General features: G+C 46.4%; 1 protein-coding gene across 1 annotated transcript in view; it reads left to right on the forward strand.

The window, feature by feature from the left end:
* Positions 1 to 22,558, forward strand: part of SUSD6 (sushi domain containing 6) — a 112,517-nt gene that overhangs the window by 82,300 nt on the left and 7,659 nt on the right. The window contains exons 3-5 of the mRNA XM_048853171.2: positions 17,177 to 17,374; positions 20,147 to 20,285; positions 22,081 to 22,505. Of these exons, the coding sequence (XP_048709128.1) occupies positions 17,177 to 17,374; positions 20,147 to 20,285; positions 22,081 to 22,505 (762 nt within the window). The remainder of the gene's footprint in view (positions 1 to 17,176; positions 17,375 to 20,146; positions 20,286 to 22,080; positions 22,506 to 22,558) is intronic.

A 22,558-nucleotide genomic window follows, 5' to 3' on the forward strand; every position in this document is an offset into this window, starting at 1 on the left:
TTTCCTCCAAAGATATCTAAGCCCTTTGCCAGCCATTAACGTGACTGAAAACTGCCTGTGAAACGGCCAGGATTATCAGCTCATCTCTGTTGAAAGACCTGTTGAAAGATCACAAAATGGGGAAGAGATGGCCAGCCCTCTGTGGAGATAGAGGTGGTTAGGGACTATTTAGAAAAGCTGGACGTGCACAAGTCCATGGGGCCGGACGAGTTGCATCCGAGAGTGCTGAAGGAATTGGCGGCTGTGATTGCAGAGCCATTGGCCATTATCTTTGAAAACTCGTGGCGAACGGGGGAAGTCCCGGATGACTGGAAAAAGGCTAATGTAGTGCCAATCTTTAAAAAAGGGAAGAAGGAGGATCCTGGGAACTACAGGCCAGTCAGCCTCACCTCAGTCCCTGGAAAAATCATGGAGCAGGTCCTCAAAGAATCAATCCTGAAGCACTTGCATGAGAGGAAGGTGATCAGGAGCAGCCAGCATGGATTCACCAAGGGAAGGTCATGCCTGACTAATCTAATCGCCTTTTATGATGAGATTACTGGTTCTGTGGATGAAGGGAAAGCAGTGGATGTATTGTTTCTTGACTTTAGCAAAGCTTTTGACACGGTCTCCCACAGTATTCTTGTCAGCAAGTTAAGGAAGTATGGGCTGGATGAATGCACTATAAGGTGGGTAGAAAGCTGGCTAGATTGTCGGGCTCAACGGGTAGTGATCAATGGCTCCATGTCTAGTTGGCAGCCGGTATCAAGTGGAGTGCCCCAAGGGTCGGTCCTGGGGCCGGTTTTGTTCAATATCTTCATAAATGATCTGGAGGATGGTGTGGATTGCACTCTCAGCAAATTTGCGGATGATACTAAACTGGGAGGAGTGGTAGATACGCTGGAGGGGAGGGATAGGATACAGAAGGACCTAGACAAATTGGAGGATTGGGCCAAAAGAAATCTGATGAGGTTCAATAAGGATAAGTGCAGGGTCCTGCACTTAGGACGGAAGAACCCAATGCACCGCTACAGACTAGGGACCGAATGGCTAGGCAGCAGTTCTGCGGAAAAGGACCTAGGGGTGACAGTGGACGAGAAGCTGGATATGAGTCAGCAGTGTGCCCTTGTTGCCAAGAAGGCCAATGGCATTTTGGGATGTATAAGTAGGGGCATAGCGAGCAGATCGAGGGACGTGATCGTTCCCCTCTATTCGACATTGGTGAGGCCTCATCTGGAGTACTGTGTCCAGTTTTGGGCCCCACACTTCAAGAAGGATGTGGATAAATTGGAGAGAGTCCAGCGAAGGGCAACAAAAATGATTAGGGGTCTAGAACACATGACTTATGAGGAGAGGCTGAGGGAGCTGGGATTGTTTAGCCTGCAGAAGAGAAGAATGAGGGGGGATTTGATAGCTGCTTTCAACTACCTGAAAGGGGGTTCCAAAGAGGATGGCTCTAGACTGTTCTCAATGGTAGCAGATGACAGAACGAGGAGTAATGGTCTCAAGTTGCAGTGGGGGAGGTTTAGATTGGATATTAGGAAAAACTTTTTCACTAAGAGGGTGGTGAAACACTGGAATGCGTTACCTAGGGAGGTGGTAGAATCTCCTTCCTTAGAGGTTTTTAAGGTCAGGCTTGACAAAGCCCTGGCTGGGATGATTTAACTGGGAATTGGTCCTGCTTCGAGCAGGGGGTTGGACTAGATGACCTTCTGGGGTCCCTTCCAACCCTGATATTCTATGATTCTATGACCTCCCGTTTTTTGTTTTATTATTTATATTCCTATGGTATCCAGAGGCCCCAATCAGGGTTTGGGCTCTAGGAACTATACAAACACATACAGAGGCAGTCTCTGCCCCAGAAATCTTAGTCTTACAATCATGGCAGTTGCTTGACTTCAGGCCTGTCAACCCAAGCAAGTTGTGATTTTATGGGGGGAATCATGTTAGCATTATAGTATCCTGACCATGTAGGAACCATGGTCCAGTCATGCCTTTGCATGGCTGTAACAGTGTTTGGAAACCTGATTATAAAATTGTTTGCTCTACTTTAGAGGCAAAACCAAACAGCACTATGTTACTGCTTGGGTCGCTGCTGTATTATAACACGATCCCTCATCATACAGACCTTGCCTTCGCAGGCTGGCTCTTATGTCAGGCCTGGAAACTCCTGCGTATTCGTTTGTGTGAGATTTTTTTTCTTTTACTCAAAAGGAGTGGTTTGGGAGCTGTTTGTTTGTTTTTACAGTATATTATTCCTTCCCGTTCCACATGATGGAGTGGGAGGAGGAATTCCCAAAGGCACGTGTAACTCCCATTGACAGTCCCGTGAGCGAGGTGTCCAACTGCCATTTGTCTCTCTAAAAGTCTCCCCCATAGTCTGTAAAACTTCATTTTAAATAAAGTTGTAGCAATCGAGAAGCACAACTAGCCACCTGCATGTGATTGTAAAGCATTTTGACTTCTTAGGGATGGAAATAAAATTCAGCTTTAGAAACAGGAACATGGGGCAGTACTACTGGCTGAAGCCGATGGTTTTTGTTTCAGCAGAGTAATACACCACTGGAAAAAATAATTTCAAATGGGAAAGAAGACAATATCCATAATTATAGTGGCAATAGCAGGCTTCCTCCATGGTTGGCTAATCATGGCAGAGCGTTAATAAGCATAGTGGTTTTTTTTTGTAGTGTTGCAGCATGTTAATTCAGTTAATTTAACTCTGTGATTCTACTGAGTCACCAGCTGGTGACTGCATTGGTGGAAGACTGCAATTAGTCTCTTTTTTCTTTTTCTTTTTCTTTTTTTGTCTCTTTAAAAATTCTTTGGCATGCATGGAATGTCTGTGAGGGGGTCCATTACTGTACACAGCGTAAGTACTTGTGTCTAATTATATAAATACACTGCTATATGATTATATATACAGATCTCCTTTCTTCGGTTTCATCTCATTTGCCACATTAGTGCATGAAAAATTAAGCCTCCTCTTCAAAATGTTTTCTTGGTAGGGAAACTGTAATTTCCCAATAAAGTTTCCAGTCCTCCTGCTATTGATTTAAGTTGTCATTGATTTTCACTAGGAGCAGAAACTGGCTCAAATAAGGACAGAGAGCTGGTTTCCATTGGACTTTGTCTTCCATGCAATACATTGTAGTCCAAAGGAGATTACATTTTGGGATTATTTTTTTTAAGCCCCGTCTGTTTTATGGGTTGAGTATCTTGGAACTCTGCGAGTTCACATTTGAGTCCTTTTGTTTTTGTCATTTGCCTCTTGCAAATAAAATATAAAGAGGTTCTTTAACCCCTGTTGTGAGGACTGGCACTGGTGGTAGCAGTTGTCTTCTTTGACTTGCCCTTCTGGGAGATGAGCCATCTGCTCGTGTACTAGAGAAAGCTGAACTGCTGAAGAGAAGATGGCCAGGGGGCTCTTCCCACACCACAAAACAATCTTACTGTAATAAATCTGAGGAAGGTCTGGACTGCAGATGATTTCACTGCTATCATGTGGACTCTGGCTTCAACTAAAAGCATTTACATAGCATGCTCAAGCAGCTTGCTGCTGTTGGAAACAAAATGGTCAGTCAGCAGCAGCAGGTAGCTGATGCAGTTTAAATAACTTCTTAGACATTTCAGATGCTGCTCCCAACTTTCTATTTATTTTTAAATAACCTAGGTTAACAAAGTTGGAGGCAACATATTGTATCGGAAGGGGAAATGAAAGAGAATATACAGTATATTTTATTCTTTCTAGCCAGAGACTGCATTTCATTGGAGACAGCTATGTGTGTTGAGGGTTGCAGGACAGTACAATTTACCACCTTGTGGAATTACATGTGTCAGAGCCAACTAGGGTAACCAGACAGCAAGTGTAAAAAATCGGGATGGGGTGGGGGGTAATAGGTGCCTATATAAGGAAAAAGCCCCCAAAATCAGGACTGTCCCTATAAAATCGGGACATCTGGTCACCCTAGAGCCAACCCTTCTGGAAAAAGAGGATAAAACCTGTGTTGTAATGTCACTACTGGCAGAGAACCCTTTGCATGGTGGGCTGTAATCACATCAGCCAAAAATGTGTTTAAAATGTTGGGTGCCAACATGTACACCACCCAAAAGTCAGGTAGTTGGAGTCTGGCTCTTACGCCTGACATCTTAAGTGACGCTTTGTTAGTATAAGACCGCTACATGAGCAATCGTAGTTCTTCTTCAAGTGCTGTCCCTGTGGGTGCTCCACTCCAGGTGCTGGTGTGTTCCAGTGCCGTTGATCGGAGATCTTCAGTAGCAGTGCCTGGTCGGGACGCATGTGCTCAGCTGCTGTCTCGCCGTCTCGTTTAGAGTCTGCCTGAGCGTTCGCATCTCGTGCACCCCTCTGTTCCTTCTCAACCATCCTTGGCTGAAGACGGGACTCCGGGCAGTGCTGATCCTCTTCCCTGGTCTCTAAGGGAAACAATTACAAAGAATATAGAAATAGTTGTTTCCCTTCCCTTAGGATAGTTACTTAGTTTAAAAGAAGGGAAAACCAACAAAAAAACTTTTTTCCTCAAGCTTAGCTCCCGCGGAGACACTCTCCCCCGGCACTCCAAGTTCAATAATGCCAGGGGGTTCAGGATTTAAGAAATGTGATTCCTGTCAGGACTGTATGCGAAGGTCCGATGGACACTCACGTTGTGTGAAGTGTCTCAGTGAGACACACATCTCTGCTAAGTATGTCCATTGCACGAGCCTCAAAACCAGGACTCGTCATGTATCAGGTATCCCCAAGAGATCCGCTTGGAAAGTTGTGTTTAGAAATGGCTGCACCCTTTGATCTCTCAGTAGTGGAGACAAATAATCACAAGGACTTATGAAATGGCTTAGTCCTGTCTAAGTAGAAGGCAATGCTATCACGCAGGATACCATGGCAGACACCGTAGTGGGCCATACAGTACTGTCTACGGTACTCACTGCCGTAACGCCAAAGTCCCACCAGCCATATTCATCTGGAGTGGAGCACCCACAGGGACAGCACTTGAAGAAGAAGAGAACGTTACTCACCTTGCAGTAACTGAGGTTCTTTGAGATGTGTCCACCGTGGGTGCTCCACTCCCCGCCCTCCTCCCCTCTGCTTTGGAGTAATAGTCTGACTTCTCCATGGTAGAGAAGGAACTGAGGGGGGCGTAGGACGTGTGCGCTCAGGCAGACTCTAATGAGACTGCAAGACAGCAGCTGAGCGCGTGCGTCCCGACCAGGCACTGCTACCGAAGATCTCTGATCAATGGCGCTGGGATGCAGAGTCACCTGGAGTGGAGCACCCACAGGGGAACACATCTCAAAGAACCTGTAGCTGTAGTAGGAAGCCACCACATTAGAAAGCTAGAAGGGCACAGCTCGGCAAACACCTATTGCTGGGAGTTTCAAGCTATTGGAACCCTAAAAACCAGGCATGGAATTATGCGTGACCTGCTGTGGTGGCCATTTCTATGGCTAACAATTCCTGCATCCCCTGCCCTATCCCTTGTCTATGGTTTCTGAGTCAGGTGGGTTGGTGCCATTTCCCTGCAAGCCAGAAGCATGGGGAATAGTTTCCTGCGAGGAAATGGGGAGTGTATTAGTTTGGTACAGCTGGCATAAAGAGGGCTGTTGATTTCAGATACATCTCCCCACTCAGTCAAATAGCTTCCTGAGGGAGGAATTCCTGAGGCGGCAGCTTTGCTTTGCTTTTTGTGGGTTGATGGGGGTGTGTTGCAGGTGTGGCGTGAGACACGCAATTGTTTAACACCGAGGACAGATGATGTCTGGTCCTCTTTGCTCATAATCTCCTTCTCTGTGAAAGAATTTTGTAACCAAACACAAGTGTTGCCTGAGGAAGGAAGGAAATGTGTGGGTTATGGACGGCCCTGTATTGTTTAAGCAAAGAATCCTGACTGCGATATCTTTGGAATTTGTGTTGTGTAATCACTGTTTCAGATGGCTGAATTGGTGATAGGTGCAGTGCTGGCCTTCCCACAGACATGTTTCCAGTCAGTGGTATAGCAGAAGGCTTTGACCAGAGGAGCCCTTCAAAGGTCTAGTGAGATAGTAATTGGAGTGGATATCTTTACCAAGACAGTAACAGCTGACTAGCCAAACCCTTTTGGCACATGACCTTCTCATGAGAAAAGGAGCTAGGCTAGACAATGGATTTCCTGGCGGCCAGCTGGGAAGGGTTATATAATAAAAGCTTTCAGTGCTGAAAATGGCATTTGCATTCATTCGTTCTGTACCAGTGCTTTAGGTTCCCTTGTTATTGTGAGCCTAGAGCATATTTTAGTGCTGAGTGGGGAGCTTTCCCTTGTGAATGTGGGGTCTAGGTGATCAATTCCTGCAGAATTTAAAATTAAAAAAAAAAAATCTAGCCCTTATGAGACCTTTTCAAATGTGATATCAAATGTAAACTAATAGTGTTGTCTGACTGCAGACTCAGGGAGACGTCTCTGGTGTTTTTTTGCTGTTGCTCATAGCTTTGCCAAGCAGAACAGAGTGAAATCAATGTTCTGGTCCCTTTCCCTGCTGCTGTTCAAAACCCTAAGGGCAGTAGTGACACTGTTAAATGATCATGTGAAGTTTATGCTTCTCTGCTTTGGAAATCTCTGGGTACCAGAGGCAGGCACTGGAATATGTTCAGTATGGAGTAGGGACCCTAAAAGGAAGCCGAAGTAGGAGTAAACTAGCAAAGTCCTCTTGTTCTTTCACCTGCTCTCAACTATACTCTCAAAACAATCAGGAGGCAAGGGAAAGGGTGTAAGAGTGGAGACCTGCCCCCCTTGTAGACAGAACTCTGGAGGAGAGAGAAAAGACACATGCTCCTTCTTCGAGCAGCTGAACCAGGGGCAGCATCTCTAAATATATCAGTCGCTTGCTAACTAGCTGGCTGGTACCTTTTGGGAAATCTTCCAGAGCCTAGAATTTCTACTTTCTGGGAAAAGCTCCTATGTAAAATACATAGGTACAGAATTCTAATTTTTTTTGCCATTCAGCTCGTGTGAGCCATATCCCCTGGGGTCCCTGCCGGCTGCAGACACCATTTTCAGCACCATGTCAATCCTCTCTGCTTGGGCTCTGAATGGTTTAGCTCAGTGGTTCTCAACCTGTTTACCTGTGTTATGTGGGCTGCAGGTTAAGAACCACAGCACCCTCCCAACCCCCTCCACCATCCCCTATGCCCAGCACCCCCCCCCCCCCCCGGCTCAGACCCCTCCATAGAGCAGGGTGAGGAGTGGAGCTGGGCAGCTGGAAAAGGGACCCCATAGCACAGGACTGGACCCTGCCAGCCAGAACTGCTGGGCAGCCATAGCTGGACCCCATCTTGCAGGGCTGGGCAACCGGCAGCCCGACCCAGACCCAGGGGGGCACAAGGCCAGCCCTGCATAGCTGTGCTCAGGGAGGGAAACAGGACCAAATGGAAGGCAGTGTTGCCTCTGGCATGTATCCAGTATGTGGGGGGAGGGGAGCACTGCCCCATGCTCCCCCAATCTCTGTCCACGGGGGAGGGGGAAGAGGTGCCAATTAATTAATTGGTTAGTCTCTAAGGTGCCACTAGTACTCCTTTTCTTTTTGCGAATACAGACTAACACGGCTGCTACTCTGAAACCGCTCATAAGAATGTATTTGGTTAGAAGGGGACACAGTTTTCACCATAGCTGTGTAAAGTGCTAAACTGGCAGCAGAATTCCATCTCTGAGCCAGCGACTGATGGAATTGAATTCTACACCCTCTGCTGCAACAAGCACGCTGTAGGATCTATGGACCTGGCCAGCTGAGGAAAGGAAACTTTTAGGTTAAGCACGTACAAATTTTCCTAATACACATTGTGAAAGGAACATAAGACTTTAACCAGGTGCCTTTCTAGCATCACTTATGGCGTCACCCCTGGGCAATAAGAAGATAAATGCCTATGGGTTTTATAATCCTATGACAAGCTGCTAATATTAGCCTTCATCTAGTTATGTGGATTTAAGTGTTTAGTTTGTTCTTTCATCCTGCATGTAAGTGAATTGTGCTACACTCCTTCATTGCCACAGCAGATTCCTTATCTGTTGTGTAATTGTGGAGGTTATTTCTGTCAGGTTCAAGTACTCTATTAGTTTTTGGTTATGATCCTAAAACCTATACTATATGTAAATCCACATTGTGGCAGGAGACTGTGCTTTTCTCCATTTGTTCTTTGGTATCTAAGGGCATTGGAGAATCCAATCTTTTGGGAGTCATTCTTCTGCTGTGGAAGTCTGTCTGTGATTTAAGAAAAGGAGTACTTGTGGCACCATAGAGACTAACAGAGGCAAATTTATTATTTGTTAGTCTCTAAGGTGCCACAAGTCCTCCTTTTCTTTTTGCGGATACAGACTAACATGGCTGCTACTCTGAAACCTGTCTGTTTTGCTATCTAGTGTGCTTGTGTGGGTTTCTTGGTTTGTTTCTGATGGTCTCTGTTGTAATGTGACTTTGCCACTTCGTGGGATGATCTACATTTCACAACAAAATAAAGAGAAACTGTGTGCTTCGTACTTCTATAAGGAGTGACTGAGTTTTTAATGCTTTATTCTTTCACTAAGTGGCAACTCCGAGGTCCACTAACCAAACTGAATACCCAGTTGAGAAAGTTACAAAATTCTCTAATTGCCAGTCATAGCTATAATCTCTTCTTTTGCATATAAATCATGCTTCATCATGAAGGGGCTCCTAAAAAAAGGAAGAATTGCCTCACCCACTGCTGAGGGCCACTGTGGGGTGGAATCATAGAATCATAGAATATAAGGGTTGGAAGGGACCCCAGAAGGTCATCTAGTCCAACCTCCTGCTCGAAGCAGGACCAATTCCCAGTTAAATCAGGGCAGCTGGGAACAGGGCAGCTGTAGTAGGTAGGTATCCCACCGTAACAGAAAGTGCCATGGGATACTTAATGACCACACATGGTCTGGGCTTCTGTTTTACAACTCATCAGAAACTCTTTACAGCACCATCTTTGATCAGAGTTCAGAACTTGAGCATATTCCCAGGCTAGCAAAGGCCAAGGAACACCTATATAACACTTTGGTAACCACACTACCTTACTTTACACATCTTTGATCAGCTCCAAAGGAAGCTACATCTAGCCCCTCTTAGCTGGAAGGATGTCTGCCTATGAGCTTGGTGGAAAGAAGTAAATGGAGAAGACAATCGCAGTCTTCCTTGGGGTAGGGGTCTAGGAGGGTCATTTTGTGGTAGCTTTACTTGTCCACATGATAGGAGAATATTTCCTGCTCTTTTGTCCTATTAAAAATGTATTCAAAGAACATTACAGCTTGGACATGAAAGTGGTTAGTTCCCTTCTAAGGAGAGCAGAGTTCTCTTGAGAACATCTACTGACAACATGGGGTTAGCAGCAGTTTTCTGTGTCCCATTGGTTATTGAGAAGGAGAAATGTGATATAAAGCAAAGAAAGACTTCTGTCACTTTTTATTTTACAAAGTGAAACCAAACATCCTACTTGTCTTGCATTTTGATTGACAATGAATAACAATGCCTGACACATTTAGAACTGCCCTTGTAGGAATCCTGATACATAGATTAAACCTGCCCCTCGATCTGGAGATGGCAATTCTCTCCTGCTGGGCTGATTTCAATGATACGCAAATGCTTGGCTTTCTCACCTTGTGATTCTTCCCTGTTCTCTCCCCCTCTGTCCCTTCCCGGCTGAGAATAACCTCTCTGAAGAGATGTGTAAACCTAATATCGGACCTTGGCCCCTCGCACCAGTAGGCTGTGTTCAAACCCTATTCTTACACTAATAAGAGAATCTTAAAAGAAAGCTGTGCCAAGGGGATAGGCATAGCTTTCCAAACAGCTTTTACTCACCCAGGGCTGTAATATCCCCTTGGAAAGCTTGAAATTACAATTACCTAGAGTTATTTTATTTCCCTCCATTGCTTGGGACAATGCCATAAGTGTCTCATCAACGGGAGCTCCATCCACTGTTCACACTTCTATGAACAAGAATTAAACCATTATGGCCTGGGATGAGGCAAGAAGTACATAGGAATTCTGTTAAGGTTTCAGGTACACAAAAAAGCCAGTGAAAATGGGAGTGTGCCATTTATCTTGTAGAGATGGCTACCAGCTCCCCCTGGTTTTAGGTTGCTTAATACTTTCCATTATAAAGAATTCCTGTTACCTTTTTGAGACGCTGGTGTGCAGCAGGCCTTTGAAATTTGGCAGGAAGTAAGCCTGGGGGCCAGAGAAGGGCCTTTTCTTTGGCTGATGAAATTCTGTTCAGGTTTGACGGAGAGAAATAACTTGTGTTCGTGGGGAACATGTGGGCAACATGCCATGTTGAAGGTGAGTGTTCTAATGTAAGGCTGGGCCCCCACACTGCACTAAACCCAGCAGCGGAGAATGTCTCTCTGCAAAGAGAATTAGGCCAAACTCTTCCTGACCACTGTATTCCAGACACAGCACACAGTCTCAGTGGCCCATTTCCCCTCTCTGGGGCACTACATGAAGAAGGGTTCCAAGGAATTTCACACACCCATACACTTACATCTACATACCTCCCAGGAAAAGGGGAAGAGAGAGACAAGCTGGGCTTTCCCCCAACCAAGTCTTCCTTCTGGATTCAGCACATAGCCCCAGTGGCCCACCTGGAAACCCACCCCTCTGGTGCCACCACATAGGGAAGAAGGTCCCCTAGATATTCAAGGAAGGAGTGGGGAGAAGCTGGGATGGTCCTGTAGCTCAAGGCATGCTATGGTGCTGAATGATCGGGGTTCAAACCTTGCTCCTGAGGCACGATGAGGATGGTATTGCAGTTGCACAAAATAGATTCCCCCGCCCCTTTTTTAAGACCTAATGAGTTACATACAAAAAACTCAAACATTATTTATGTTGCAAAATCAAGCAGTCAAAAGCTAGGAAATTCCAGAATTTAGATGCTAAGTCATTAAATGCGAAGTCTGGCTTATAGCCACATGTTCTTCATTTTCAGGGTATCCTCTTGAGACACCCAGTGCCTGGTTTGCAGAGGTACTGAGCACTTAGCTGCTATTAGTCACTGGGAGCTGTGCATGCTCAACCCCTGTAGCATTAAGGCTGTGTGGGCTGGAAGAAGGAGCAAGGGGTTGGGAGGTGCTTAGCTCTAATTCTGCCTCTGCTACTGAGTCACCATTTGGCCTCAGGCATGTCTCTTTGTGTCTGTTTCCTGGGGTATAAAATGCAGGTGGTAATACTCTTACCTCACAGTGGAGATGAATTATTAATATTTGTGAGGCACTCAGATCCCATGGCAATAAGCGCCCTAGAAAAGTCAATGAGGAAATGACTAATTCTGTAATCATTGCATTGTATGCAATAAACAAGGCAGGGATCACTGAATGATGAGGATAACAATATTCAGCTGCTTCATTCTGTGAGCATCATCCATCTTTTGCACTGAATGAGACCAAGGGTTTCTGGAGGGAAAACATGTGATCACGTAATTGAGGACTCTCTTCATTCTGATTCATACACACAAGGTTCCTTAGGTAACCTAAATTCTGGTATTTGCAAGCTTTCAACTGCTTGAGCGTAACCTAACATTTTTAAAGTAAAGCTTTTTATATATAATTTATATAGCATTGCTGGTGTACATAGTATAGCCCTTCACAATAGAGAGCACACCAAACAAAGAAGTACATCCCTGCCCAATATGGCTTCTGATATAAAAGGCATGCATGAATACAGTGCAAAAGAATGGAGACTAGAAGAAACATTCTTAGGCAGCGAGGGTACCTCTACATTGGAATAAAAGACCCATGGAATGTCTGTGGCTGGCCTGGGTCAACTGACTTGGGCTCACTGGGCTCAGGCTCTGAGGCTAAAAATTGCACTGTAGATGCTCGGGCTTGGAGGCTGGACTTTGGCGTCCCAGAGCTCGGGTTCCAAAGGTCTACAAAGCAGTTTTACAGCCCTTCAACCCAAGCTGGCCGAACAAGGGTTTTTAATTCCCATGGAGATGTACACTTAGTGCAGGAGTGGGCAAACTTTTTGGCCTGCGGGCCACATCTGGGAATAGAAATTGTATGGTGGGCCATAAGTGTTCACAAAATTGGGGTTGGGGTGTGCGAGGGGGTGAGGGCTCTGGTTGGGGGTGTGGGCTCTGGGGTGGGGCTGGGGATGAGGAGTTTGGGGTGTAGGAGGGTGCTCTTGCCTGAGATTGAAGGGTTTGGAGAGCGGGACGGGGATCAGGGCTGGGGCAGGTGTGCGGGAAGGGGTGTAAGTTCCAGCTGGGGGGGGGCGGGCTCTGTGGTGGGGCTGGGGATGAGAGGTTTGGGGTGCCGGAAGGTGCCCCAGGCTGGAATCAAGGGGTTTGGAGAGCAGGAGGGGGATCAGGGCTGGGGCACGGAGTTGGGGGTGTGTGGGGAGAGGCTCAGGAGTGCAGGTTCCAAGTGGTGCTTACCGCAAGCAGCTCCCAGAAGCAGTGCCATGTCCCTTCTTCGACTCTTACGTGGAGGTGCGGCCAGGCAGCTCTGCACGTTGCCCCATCTGCAGGCACCGCCCCTGCAGCTCCCATTGGAGCACCAGAGGGGGTCATTGGAGCGCATAGGAGCTGGAGCATGAGGACCATGTGGCTGCTTCCGGGAGCTGCGTGGTGCGTCCCTCCGACCCTGCGCCCCGCCTGGAGCAGGGCCGTGCTATATCATGCGGCCCCCAACCCTGCGCCCCAGCTGGAGTGCCGGAGCAGGGCAAGCCCCAGACCCCACTCCCTAGCAGGAACTTGTGGGCCAGCTTTAAGCGGCTCGTGGGCTGAATCCGTCCTGTGGGCTGTAGTTTGCCCACCCCTGCCTTAGTGGCTAGAGTCCAGATGAAAACTGCTTAACGATACCTTACTTCTGTCACCAGGGGTTGTACTGAGCTGGTTGCTTCTCAGCAGTATGTTCCAATAGCAGATTTCTGGATCTATCAGTTTAAACTTCCATTTAAAAAGGTGGGGGGGGGGAAGGGAAAGGAACTTTGCTGGGAAAATACTTAGAATGTGACCCACTGCCGTCCTCAGTATGCAGACAGACCTGATGAAATAGCTTGGTGGACAAGATGCTTAAATCACCTCCCCCTGCAGATGAAGCAGGCCCTAAACTCAGCAGAACCACTGTGATGGTGCTGGGCAGGGGAGGGGGCAGGCTGCTTGAAGGGGCTCCACATAGAAGAGTCTGGTGTGGCTAGGGCAGTGCAGAGCAGTGGCTGTTTAGCCTGCTACTAAGTGACTCTATACAGCTCCTGTGCAGTGGGTGTACAAGTGTTGTGCCATCTGCTCCCAAATGTCAGGGTTGTAGCTATAGCACACTGTATTACTGGATTCCTTCTTCCCATACTCCCCCTCTCCTCCTTCAGTCCTCTGTACAAAGCATCTGGTCCTAAGAGAGATGACCTGCCCCCTCGTCTCACTGTGGAGTGTAAGCTGTCACTTTCCAAGTTACCGTATATACTCATTCATTAGCCCGTTCATTTATAAGCCAACCCCCCCAAGATGGATAGGTAAAAATTGTAAAAACTGTATGACCCTTTCATAAGCCAACCCTAAATTTCAGGGGGTTGCAAATGTTGGCTCCCAGCCCGTCAGGTTAAGCCGCTGGCGGCTCGGACGTTTTGTTTTCCTGGAGCGTTCACAGGCACGGAGCCCCTCAGCTCCCAGTGGCCGTGGTTCTCCGTTCCCAGCTAATGGGAGCTGCGGGAAGTGGCAGCACTTCCCGCAGCTCTCATTGGCTGGGAACGGCGAACCGCAGCCACAGGGAACTGAGGGGCTCCATGCCTGTAGATGCTCAAGGTAAACAAAATGACAATCTATTAGATATTCAATTCAATGATGTCATGGAGTTTAAAATCATCAAATTTTGGTGGAGACCCATTTATAAGTTGACCGCTGCTCTTTGATGCGTCACTTTTTTACCAAAAGTATTCGGCTTATGAACGCGTGTATACGGTATGTCAGGATTAACTATTTCATTGGTGATCATTTCAGGTAATACCATCCAGTTACCCTGGGATCATGGGAGGAACTGTAGCACCATCACTCCTCTGCATGTGTCAGAAGATATGTGTATGTCAGAGATTACAAGAGAGGGTGTGGGTAACCCACTGTGGTAAAAAGTAAAGCACCTGAATTTATTCAAGCCCCAAAGTGTTTTATTAAATATGAACAAGCTTCCTCACTAGGATTGAGATGTTGATCTGGATTTAAAGGGAGAAGTGATGGACTCTTCTCCCCTGCATTCAGTGTTTGAGTAATGTAAGAACATTCGCTTCAGTTTGATATTTTTTTTGCTATCCAGATTACTGGAGGAGGAACACCTTCAGAATAGGACGGGTTCCTCATTTGATAAGTGGTGGTAGTGGAGAGCATATCAAAGATTCTGCATGCTGCCAGCAATAACTGTAAGCTGCCAGAGGAGATGAAATCATAAGCAGCAAAGATCCTGTTTTCATTCCGATTTCCTCATTTTCTATTTTTTTTTCCCCGTCCATGGTTATTGATTATTACTGGCAGAAATGTAGCAGAACTGTCTTCGGTTTTCCACGAGGCCTTGAAATGCATTTGCCCCTTCTAAATTGACAAGTTACCATGTTGTCAGTTTGCTGCCCCACCTCCTTATGAGGCACCGTGCTTCAACTGCTCGGCCTTAGTTTTCCCCAATAAGGTTTTCAGGCAGCTCTGATGGCTTCCAGCAGAGCCTGTTGGCCAGGTTACTACAAAAATACACTCTCACACCTCTCTCTCTCACTCACACACACAGAGCAGGGTCCAAAGTCAGTACAAAAACAAACACAAAATAAGACTCTTTCTGCCAGCTGGGTTTAGCTTTGAGGCTATTTCATTTGCCTTCCTCCCTTCTCTAGATTCAGCTCTTAGAGCCTGCTTTTTCCCTCAGATGAGACAACTGTTTTATCTGAGGCAAAGGTCCCCAACCTGGGCATTGCTCTTATCAAATTAGATGTCTTTAAGTCACCAGGGCCTGAAGAAATGCATCCTAGAATACTCAAGGAGCTGACTGAGGAGATATCTGAGCTATTAGTGACTATTTTCTAAAACTAATGGAAGACGGGAGAGATTCCAGAACACCAGAAAAGGGCAAATATAGCGCCCATCTCTAAAAAGGGAAATAAGGACAACCCGGGAAATTGCGCTGAAGTTATGCTGACTGGTCTGTAACCTGAAAGATAATGGAGCAAATAATTAAGCAATCAATTTGCAAACACCAAGAAGATAAAGTGATAAGTAACAGCATGGATTGGTCAAAAATAAATCTGTCAAACCAACTAAATAGCTTTCTTTTGATAGGGTAACAAACCTGGTGGAGGGGGAAGTGGTAGATATGGTATGATGTTGATTTTAGTAAGGCTTTTTGATACTGTCTCGCATGCCATTCTCATAAACTAGGGAAATCCAACCTAGATGGAGCTATTATAGGGTGGATGAATAACTGGTTGGAAAACTGTTCCCAGAGAGTAGTTGTCAGTGGTTCACAGTCATGCTGGAAGGGCATAATGAGTGGGGTCCTGCAGGGATCCGGTCTGGTTCTGTTCAATATCTTCCTCAATGATTTAGATAATGGCATGGAGAGTACACTTATAAAGTTTGCAGAGGGGTTGCAAGTGCTTTGGAGGATAGGACTAAAATTCAAAATGATCTGGACAAACTGAAGAAATGCTCTGAAGTAAATAGGATGAAATTCAATAAGGACAAATGCAGAATACTCCACTTAGGAAGGAAAATGGGAAATGACTGCCTAGGAAGGAGTATGGCAGAAAGGGATCTGAATCATAGTGGATCACAAGCTAAATGAGAAGAGTGTTAACACTGTTGCGAAAAAAACATCATTCTGGAATGTATTCATAAGAGTATTGTAGGCAAGATAGAAGTAATTCTTCTGCTCTATTCTGCACTGATTAGGCCTCAACTGGAGTATTGTGTCCAGTCCTGGGTGCCACATTTCAGGAAAGATGTGGACAAATTAGAGTGAGTCCAGAGAAGAGCAACAAAAATGAATAAAGGTCTAGAAAACATGACTTACATGAGAAGATTGATAAAACTGGGTTTGTTTAGTCTGGAGAAGAAAAGACGAGAGAGGACTTGATTAACAGTCGTTAAGGACTTAAAAGGTTGTTATAAAGAGGAGGGAGAAAAATTGGTTCTAGTTAACCTTTGAGGATAGGACAAGAAGCAATGAGTTTAAATTGCAGCAATGGTTGGACATTAGGAAAAACTTCCGAACTGTCAGGGTGGTTAAGCACTGGAATAAATTGCCTAGGGAGGCTGTTGGAACCTCCATCATTGGAGGTTGAGTAGGTTAGACAAATGCCTGTCAGGGATGGTCTAATACTTAGTCCTAGCATGAGTGCAGAAGACTGGACTAGATGACCTTTTGAGGTCCTTTCTAGTCCTATGATTCTATAATTGATTTGAGTGGGAGGAAACCATGTTATCTCTCCATATCAAGTTGTGCAGGCTGACTAAGCCATCTGGACCTTAGAAAAAGAAGAAAAGCAATAATGAAGTGACTGTGTGGGGAGACATAGGATTAAGGACTTTATGGGCCTGTCTAGAGAGGTGTCCGCACTTGAAGCAATTTACAAGTGGCACTGCTATGGATGTGTCTTAGGGTATGTCTACACTGAAAAGAAAGAGGGGAAAAAAACCCATGGCAGCATATCTGCACCCAAATTTCAGTGTAGATGTTCCTGCTTGGACTGGAGCCAAGGCTTTGAAACCCAGCAAGGAGGGAGTGGGTCTCAGAGACCAGACTCCAGCCTATATGGGAACATCTACATTTATTTTTAGCCCTGTAACATGAGCCCTCAGAGCCCAAGTTAGTTGACCCATAGTTTTGGTTTTTGTCTTTTGCTGCGTAGACATGCTCTACTTACCTTATTTTCTAAGTCTGTTTCTTTTGACCCTTCCTCAACTTGGTGGCTAACTTATAGTATTAGAATAAAACCTAGCATTCAGCAACTGCACTAGATTTAGTAGGGGTGAAACCCAGGCAGTGGAGCGTCATTGCTGTATTATGGTGTTTCTTCCCATTTTAGAAACAAAAGACTTCTCAGAAGCCAGCAGGAGGAACTACGAACATGCGCCACATTTTCAGCTGATTTTTGCAAAGTCAGTACTTGCACAGTTGGAGTCTTCCTCTATACAACATCTTCATGATGGTTTCTCTCCTTTCCCCTTTTCCTCCAGTTTGCCCCCGTCCGCCGGAGCCTGAGAATGGAGGCTACAAATGCCATCCAACTCCTTGCAGTGACCCTCTGACATCTGACAGCGTCATAGAGTATGTATGTGATGAAGGCTACATGCTAAAGGGAGATTACAAATACTTGACATGCAAGAATGGAGAATGGAATCCAGCCATGGAAATTAGCTGTAGGCTAAGCCAAGGTGAGTAATGCATTACAGCAAGTAAGGAAGGTAGCTTCCATTTTAGACTGTCTTCTCTTATTTATTAAATATTTTAATATTTGATACCTGTATTGCGGTAGTGCCTAAAGAACGCAACAAGATTGGGCCCGTTGTGCTAGGTGCTGTACAAACAAAATCAGTGGTAATCCCAGCTCACAGTGTAAAAGCACAACACCTCTCCTACATTCCTCCTTTCAAAGTCCAGCCCATGTTCTTTAACAGAGAAACATGGCCTGTGAAGATGTGCTTCAGGATGCAGATCTCCGTCATGGTTTGAGTGGTGGCTCCTGTATTAGCCTGCTGAGACAATAGATTCCATCTTGCCGTATTAGAGATAAGGGAGCAGTAAGCTGCTCTATCGTGTGCACTTTCAGTGCTGCCCCTCTGGCTCCTGGCAAGCTGACAATACATCATCCACCTCGTCTTGTCTCTCTAATATCCTGGGGACCAACAGGGCTACAACAATATTGCAGACTGTGGCTGTGTCTCTTTTTTTCTTCTTCACCAGTGCTTTCTAACACCCATTTTTGGAGGGGCTGCTTTATTTGCTTTTGGAGCTTGCAGTCTGCTGCAGTGCAGAGCTCCATGGTGCTGTTTGTTTGGCCTGGCCTGATGGATGTTGCTGCTGATTTCTGTTTTCTTTCTTTCCAAATGGAAATTGACAGCTTTTGTTATGTGAGGCTTTTCCAAGCTGGACAGGAATTCCTCTCCCATGACAGGAAAGTAAAGCAGTCTGCAGAAAAATATTTGTTATACAGCTGTAATTTTATTGTCTATGTTTAAGGATTTCTGGTTTTAAAAAACATACAAACCCAGTAAAAGCTGATGGAGGGAGGAGCCCATATACTGGTGGAATGACTCAGCAGCAACAATTGGAGTCAAATTTTTCCTCCGGGATTAGTGTTTATAACACATCTTGCTTTCTGGCTTAACTTAATCAGAAAGCAAACAGAAAAGCACCCCTTCTTGGAGTTCACCCGAGCTCTGTGGCCACTAGAACCTACTGTACTATTCCCAAAGATGCCCTTTTCCCTCCTGGCCACTCTTACAGCCCTTACTCTGAGCATCTGTGCCAGGGGAGGGGGAAGTGGAATTCACCTGCGACCAGGTAGAACCTGAAAGCACTCTGAGTTCAGTGTGGGATTGTAAAAATTCCTCTGTTCTTTCCCATCCCACTTCCTCCCCCAGTCCCAGTCCATGCAAGAAAACCCTTCACTGTGACAACTCGCCATGCTTGGACAGCATTCCTGCATGATGGCATTTTGCCCACTCCAGGACTGCAAGTAGCAATGTGAATGGCAATGACCACGTGGCTTTTCTCTAGTATCACCGGGGATGGGTTAATACCACACATGGCCTGGGGTGACCAGAAATATAGGGCCTCAAGTCACTGGTGGAAGGGTAGTGACTTGAAAAAGCCAGTGAGAAATGAGGAAACTGTGTTAAGACCATAGGCTTCAAAGCAAACAATCACATCTTAATCCATCTTCGGGTGTCGCACCGCTTCACAGAAAATGCAGCCATACAGGAACATGATGTGAAGATCTTGTCTACACTAAGTACCTATTGCTAGGTGTGACCCTAGAGGACATAGTGAATTGTAGCAAAATGGAAGTTTTGCTTAACTGGGGTTCAGTTAAATGGGGATGTCCTGTATATGAAGCATGTAAGAGCATTGGCCAGTGAACCTACAAGCATTGCGGGGCGGGTTAGTACAGAAGACTTTAGTCATCACTTAAATGGGTTAGGGGATAGAAGCAACATACAGGCAATTAATTACACAGTCTAGAGAGGGAGAAGACCTCTTAGGCTGTCTGAGTTCATCTCCCTGCCAGTACAGGATTATTCCCTACTACATGTTTGTTAGGCTATGTCTACACTAGCACTTACTGTGGGACCTACCTAAGCGCCAGTGTAGAGAGCGCTATGTTGGCTTCTCCTGCCGACATAGCTACCGCTGCTCAGCTCCCTTGTCACACTTTACCTGTGCTAACACAAGCCATGGGGATTCCACTACTTTCCTTGGGGCAGACTCTTCCACTGGCTAAGAATTCCTATTAACAGGGAGCTTTTCCTGCTGTTCAGCCTAAAACACCCCTTCTGTTATGCTAAACAATTCTCTTCCTTCCTTATGGTCATCAAGCCTCTTTGTAGTTGTTGTCACGGAGTGTGAGGAAGTTTGGGCCCTTCACCCCTCTTCCTGGGATTCACTGTGACTCTCTCAGCCAGCCAGTAAAACAGAAGGTTTATTGGACAATAGGAACACAGTCTAAAACAGAGCTTGTGGGTACAACCAGGACCCCTCAGTCAAGTCCTTCTTGGGGGGCAGGGAGCTTAGACCCCAGCCTTGGGGTTCCCTGCTTTCCACCACCCAGCCCAAAACTGAAACCAACCCCCCGCAGCAGGCTCTCTCCTGCAGCCTTTGTCCAGTTTCCCGGGCAGAGGTGTTACTTCCCTCATCTCCCCCCGGCTCAGGTTACAGGCTCTCAGGTATCCCATCTCCAATGAAACTCCCCTGCCACATTCCCAGGTCATCACTCCCCCCTCCCTGCTTCGTCACAGTGGTCACTTAGCCAAACTAAATGTATGCATTTAACTCATCCTCTCCTAAATCAGCCCCTTTAGCCTCCTTCCCCCCTTCTATTGCTCTTCCCTGACACTCCCTCCATTTTTCAGAGTACCCTTGTATGTACCTTCTTCACATGATGGCTGTTCTGAGGCATGAACCGTTTGTTTCTTTTGGCTTTGTAGATAAAGATTCGCCCCCGACAATTGGGGTCCCCACCCTCTCCATAGTGGCCTCCACAGCAAGCTCAGTAGCTCTGATCCTTCTCTTAGTTGTGCTGTTCGTTTTGCTGCAGCCAAAGCTGAAGTCTTTTCATCACAGCAGGTGAGCTCAGTGGGGGAAAAGTTTCAACAGAGGGCAGGGGCTGGGGGATGTAATATTTATTTACATGTGCAGTCCACAAGGGTGTTGGGTTTGTCGTCTCTTTCTGTCATCTTAACCCCATCACTCTTCTTTCCTTTCTCTGTCCTGTTCTTCTGTTTTTCTCATTTCCTTTTTTCGTCATTTTGTGCTTTCCTTCATCACTCTTTCTTCAAGTCTGTTGCTTTGTTGGGGTCTGCTGGGTTTCTGTATAATCTCCTCATGTCATGTTGAGCAGGGTCTGGTTTTAATGGCCATAACTTCTCATCCCTTTCCTTTAAATAAATTTACTGCTGGCAAAAGATGCCATCGGGTTGATGACACAAGAAAAGAGACTGTTCTTCTCATTCACAGAATAGATGTGATACTGGCAATCTTACCACAGGCTTCCACTGCCCTGCCAATGTACCTCAGCCCTTATCTGGAGAGGGTTTAGTCTCCAGCTCCTGTCAGGCTTTGGTCTGTCCATTAAAACTTCCCGTTGTTGACATCAGTCAGCACTAATGTGTGCTGGTGGTTTTTTTGTGATGTGAACATAGTCTATTGGAAGCTTGGCCTGACCCCCCAGATTCACTTCCCGTAGGACAGCATACTGAATAGAGTTGAGGAAAGGGCTATTCCCTGCCTTATTTAAACCATGGGCCTCACAAACTCAGGACATAGTGGAGCTGTGATTTTTTTTTATTTCCCCCCACCCCCCATGCACCCCTTACTTTTAGCTGCCCCACTTACGCGTCTCCAGTGACGAGGCACAGGCAGTATTATGGGTGAGAAGAGGTCTGTGGGTGGCACAGAGTGTCTATGGGCTTCAGGAAACACAGCATTTGTGCACTGTGAAGCAGTGTGCCCAGCACTTGTGAACGGCTCCTCCTGGAGACCCCCTGAACTTGGATACAGCATTTTCTGTGGCTACTGTTCTCCCATTCCACCTGATCTATTTGCTATTCTATTTCTGTGCTTCTAAATTTTAAATGTAAGACATTATCCAAACCCTATTGGACTGTCCTCTACTTCAGCCTCCTTCCTTTTCCAGTGCTGGATGATTACCAAGGTAAGAGCCTGTGGATTTACATCTGCCCCTTCCCCTGCCAGTGCCCAGCTCATTTAAGAGATCCCTCCGTTGCTTCTGTGGCTGTGAATTATGCTGATATCACTAAATAAAGGTACTGACCAGCCAGAATAAATTAATTATTCAGGAGCTTCTGACATATGTGCACATCTCTGATTATCCCTGCTGCGGGGAGGGTGGGGGGGAATAGAAAAAATACAGGACATTTGCCCTCCTGACCTGGGAAAAGACAGCTGTACATGGAGGAGGGGAGGGTCCCACATTTCAACTGCTGCCATTGCCGGCAGTGTGTACTGTGCTCTGCTGCCCTTCCTCCGGGTGGGCACAGATTGGTCTTCTGAGCCAGCCACTTCTGCTCCTTGAACAGCTGGTGGGGTGGCTGTTGAGCAGCAGGGCATTGTCTCATTTGAGGGCACAGTTCTGGAGCATGCCCCTGTCTTCCGCAGGGCCAGCCACTGTTAACAGGAGAACTAGTGTGTGGTCACTGGCATGGCAGCACAAGGAGGTGACTGCTTTTCATGGGGTGTTGGTAAAATTCAGTCCTTCTCCCCCTGAACAGGTCACTGTTGAGTGGTGGAATGGGGTTAAGGAAAGGTTACTTCATGGCTCATTGGCGTGGTGGGAGGCTCACAGACACACAGAGCTATCGGTCTGTGTATACGCCCTAAATTAGCTTTTTCCTCTTGCAAGACGTGATCAAGGTGTATCTGGGGATCAGGTCTCCATGATGGTGGATGGTGTCCAGGTGGCCTTGCCGTCCTATGAAGAAGCAGTCTATGGCAGCGCAGGGAACTGCATTCCGCCCTCGGATTCACGAGTACAGATTGTGCTGTCAGAGGGAGCTGGGCAGAGTGGAACAAGTGAGATGCAGCAGCAGCAGGACCAAGGGGCTCGGAACTGCTTCGTTGGAGAGGACGAGGCCCCAGGACGCTCTGGACTGTGTGAAGCCAGTGGCTCTCAACGCTCTGAAACTGTTCTCGTACACCAGGCCACCACCTCTTCCTGGGTAGCTGGCATGGCTAGCAGTAGACCTGTGCACAAAGATGCTCAAGACTCAGAAAGCAGTGATCTACAAAGCCTTTTATCACTTACTTCCTCGGAGGAATACACAGACGGTACGTGATATGAACAGGGAATACTGAATGAGACACTAATGTGCATAAGAATA

The sequence above is a fragment of the Caretta caretta genome, chromosome 6, assembly GCF_965140235.1.
Source record: "Caretta caretta isolate rCarCar2 chromosome 6, rCarCar1.hap1, whole genome shotgun sequence".
In the NCBI taxonomy this organism is placed as follows: Eukaryota; Metazoa; Chordata; order Testudines; family Cheloniidae; genus Caretta; species Caretta caretta.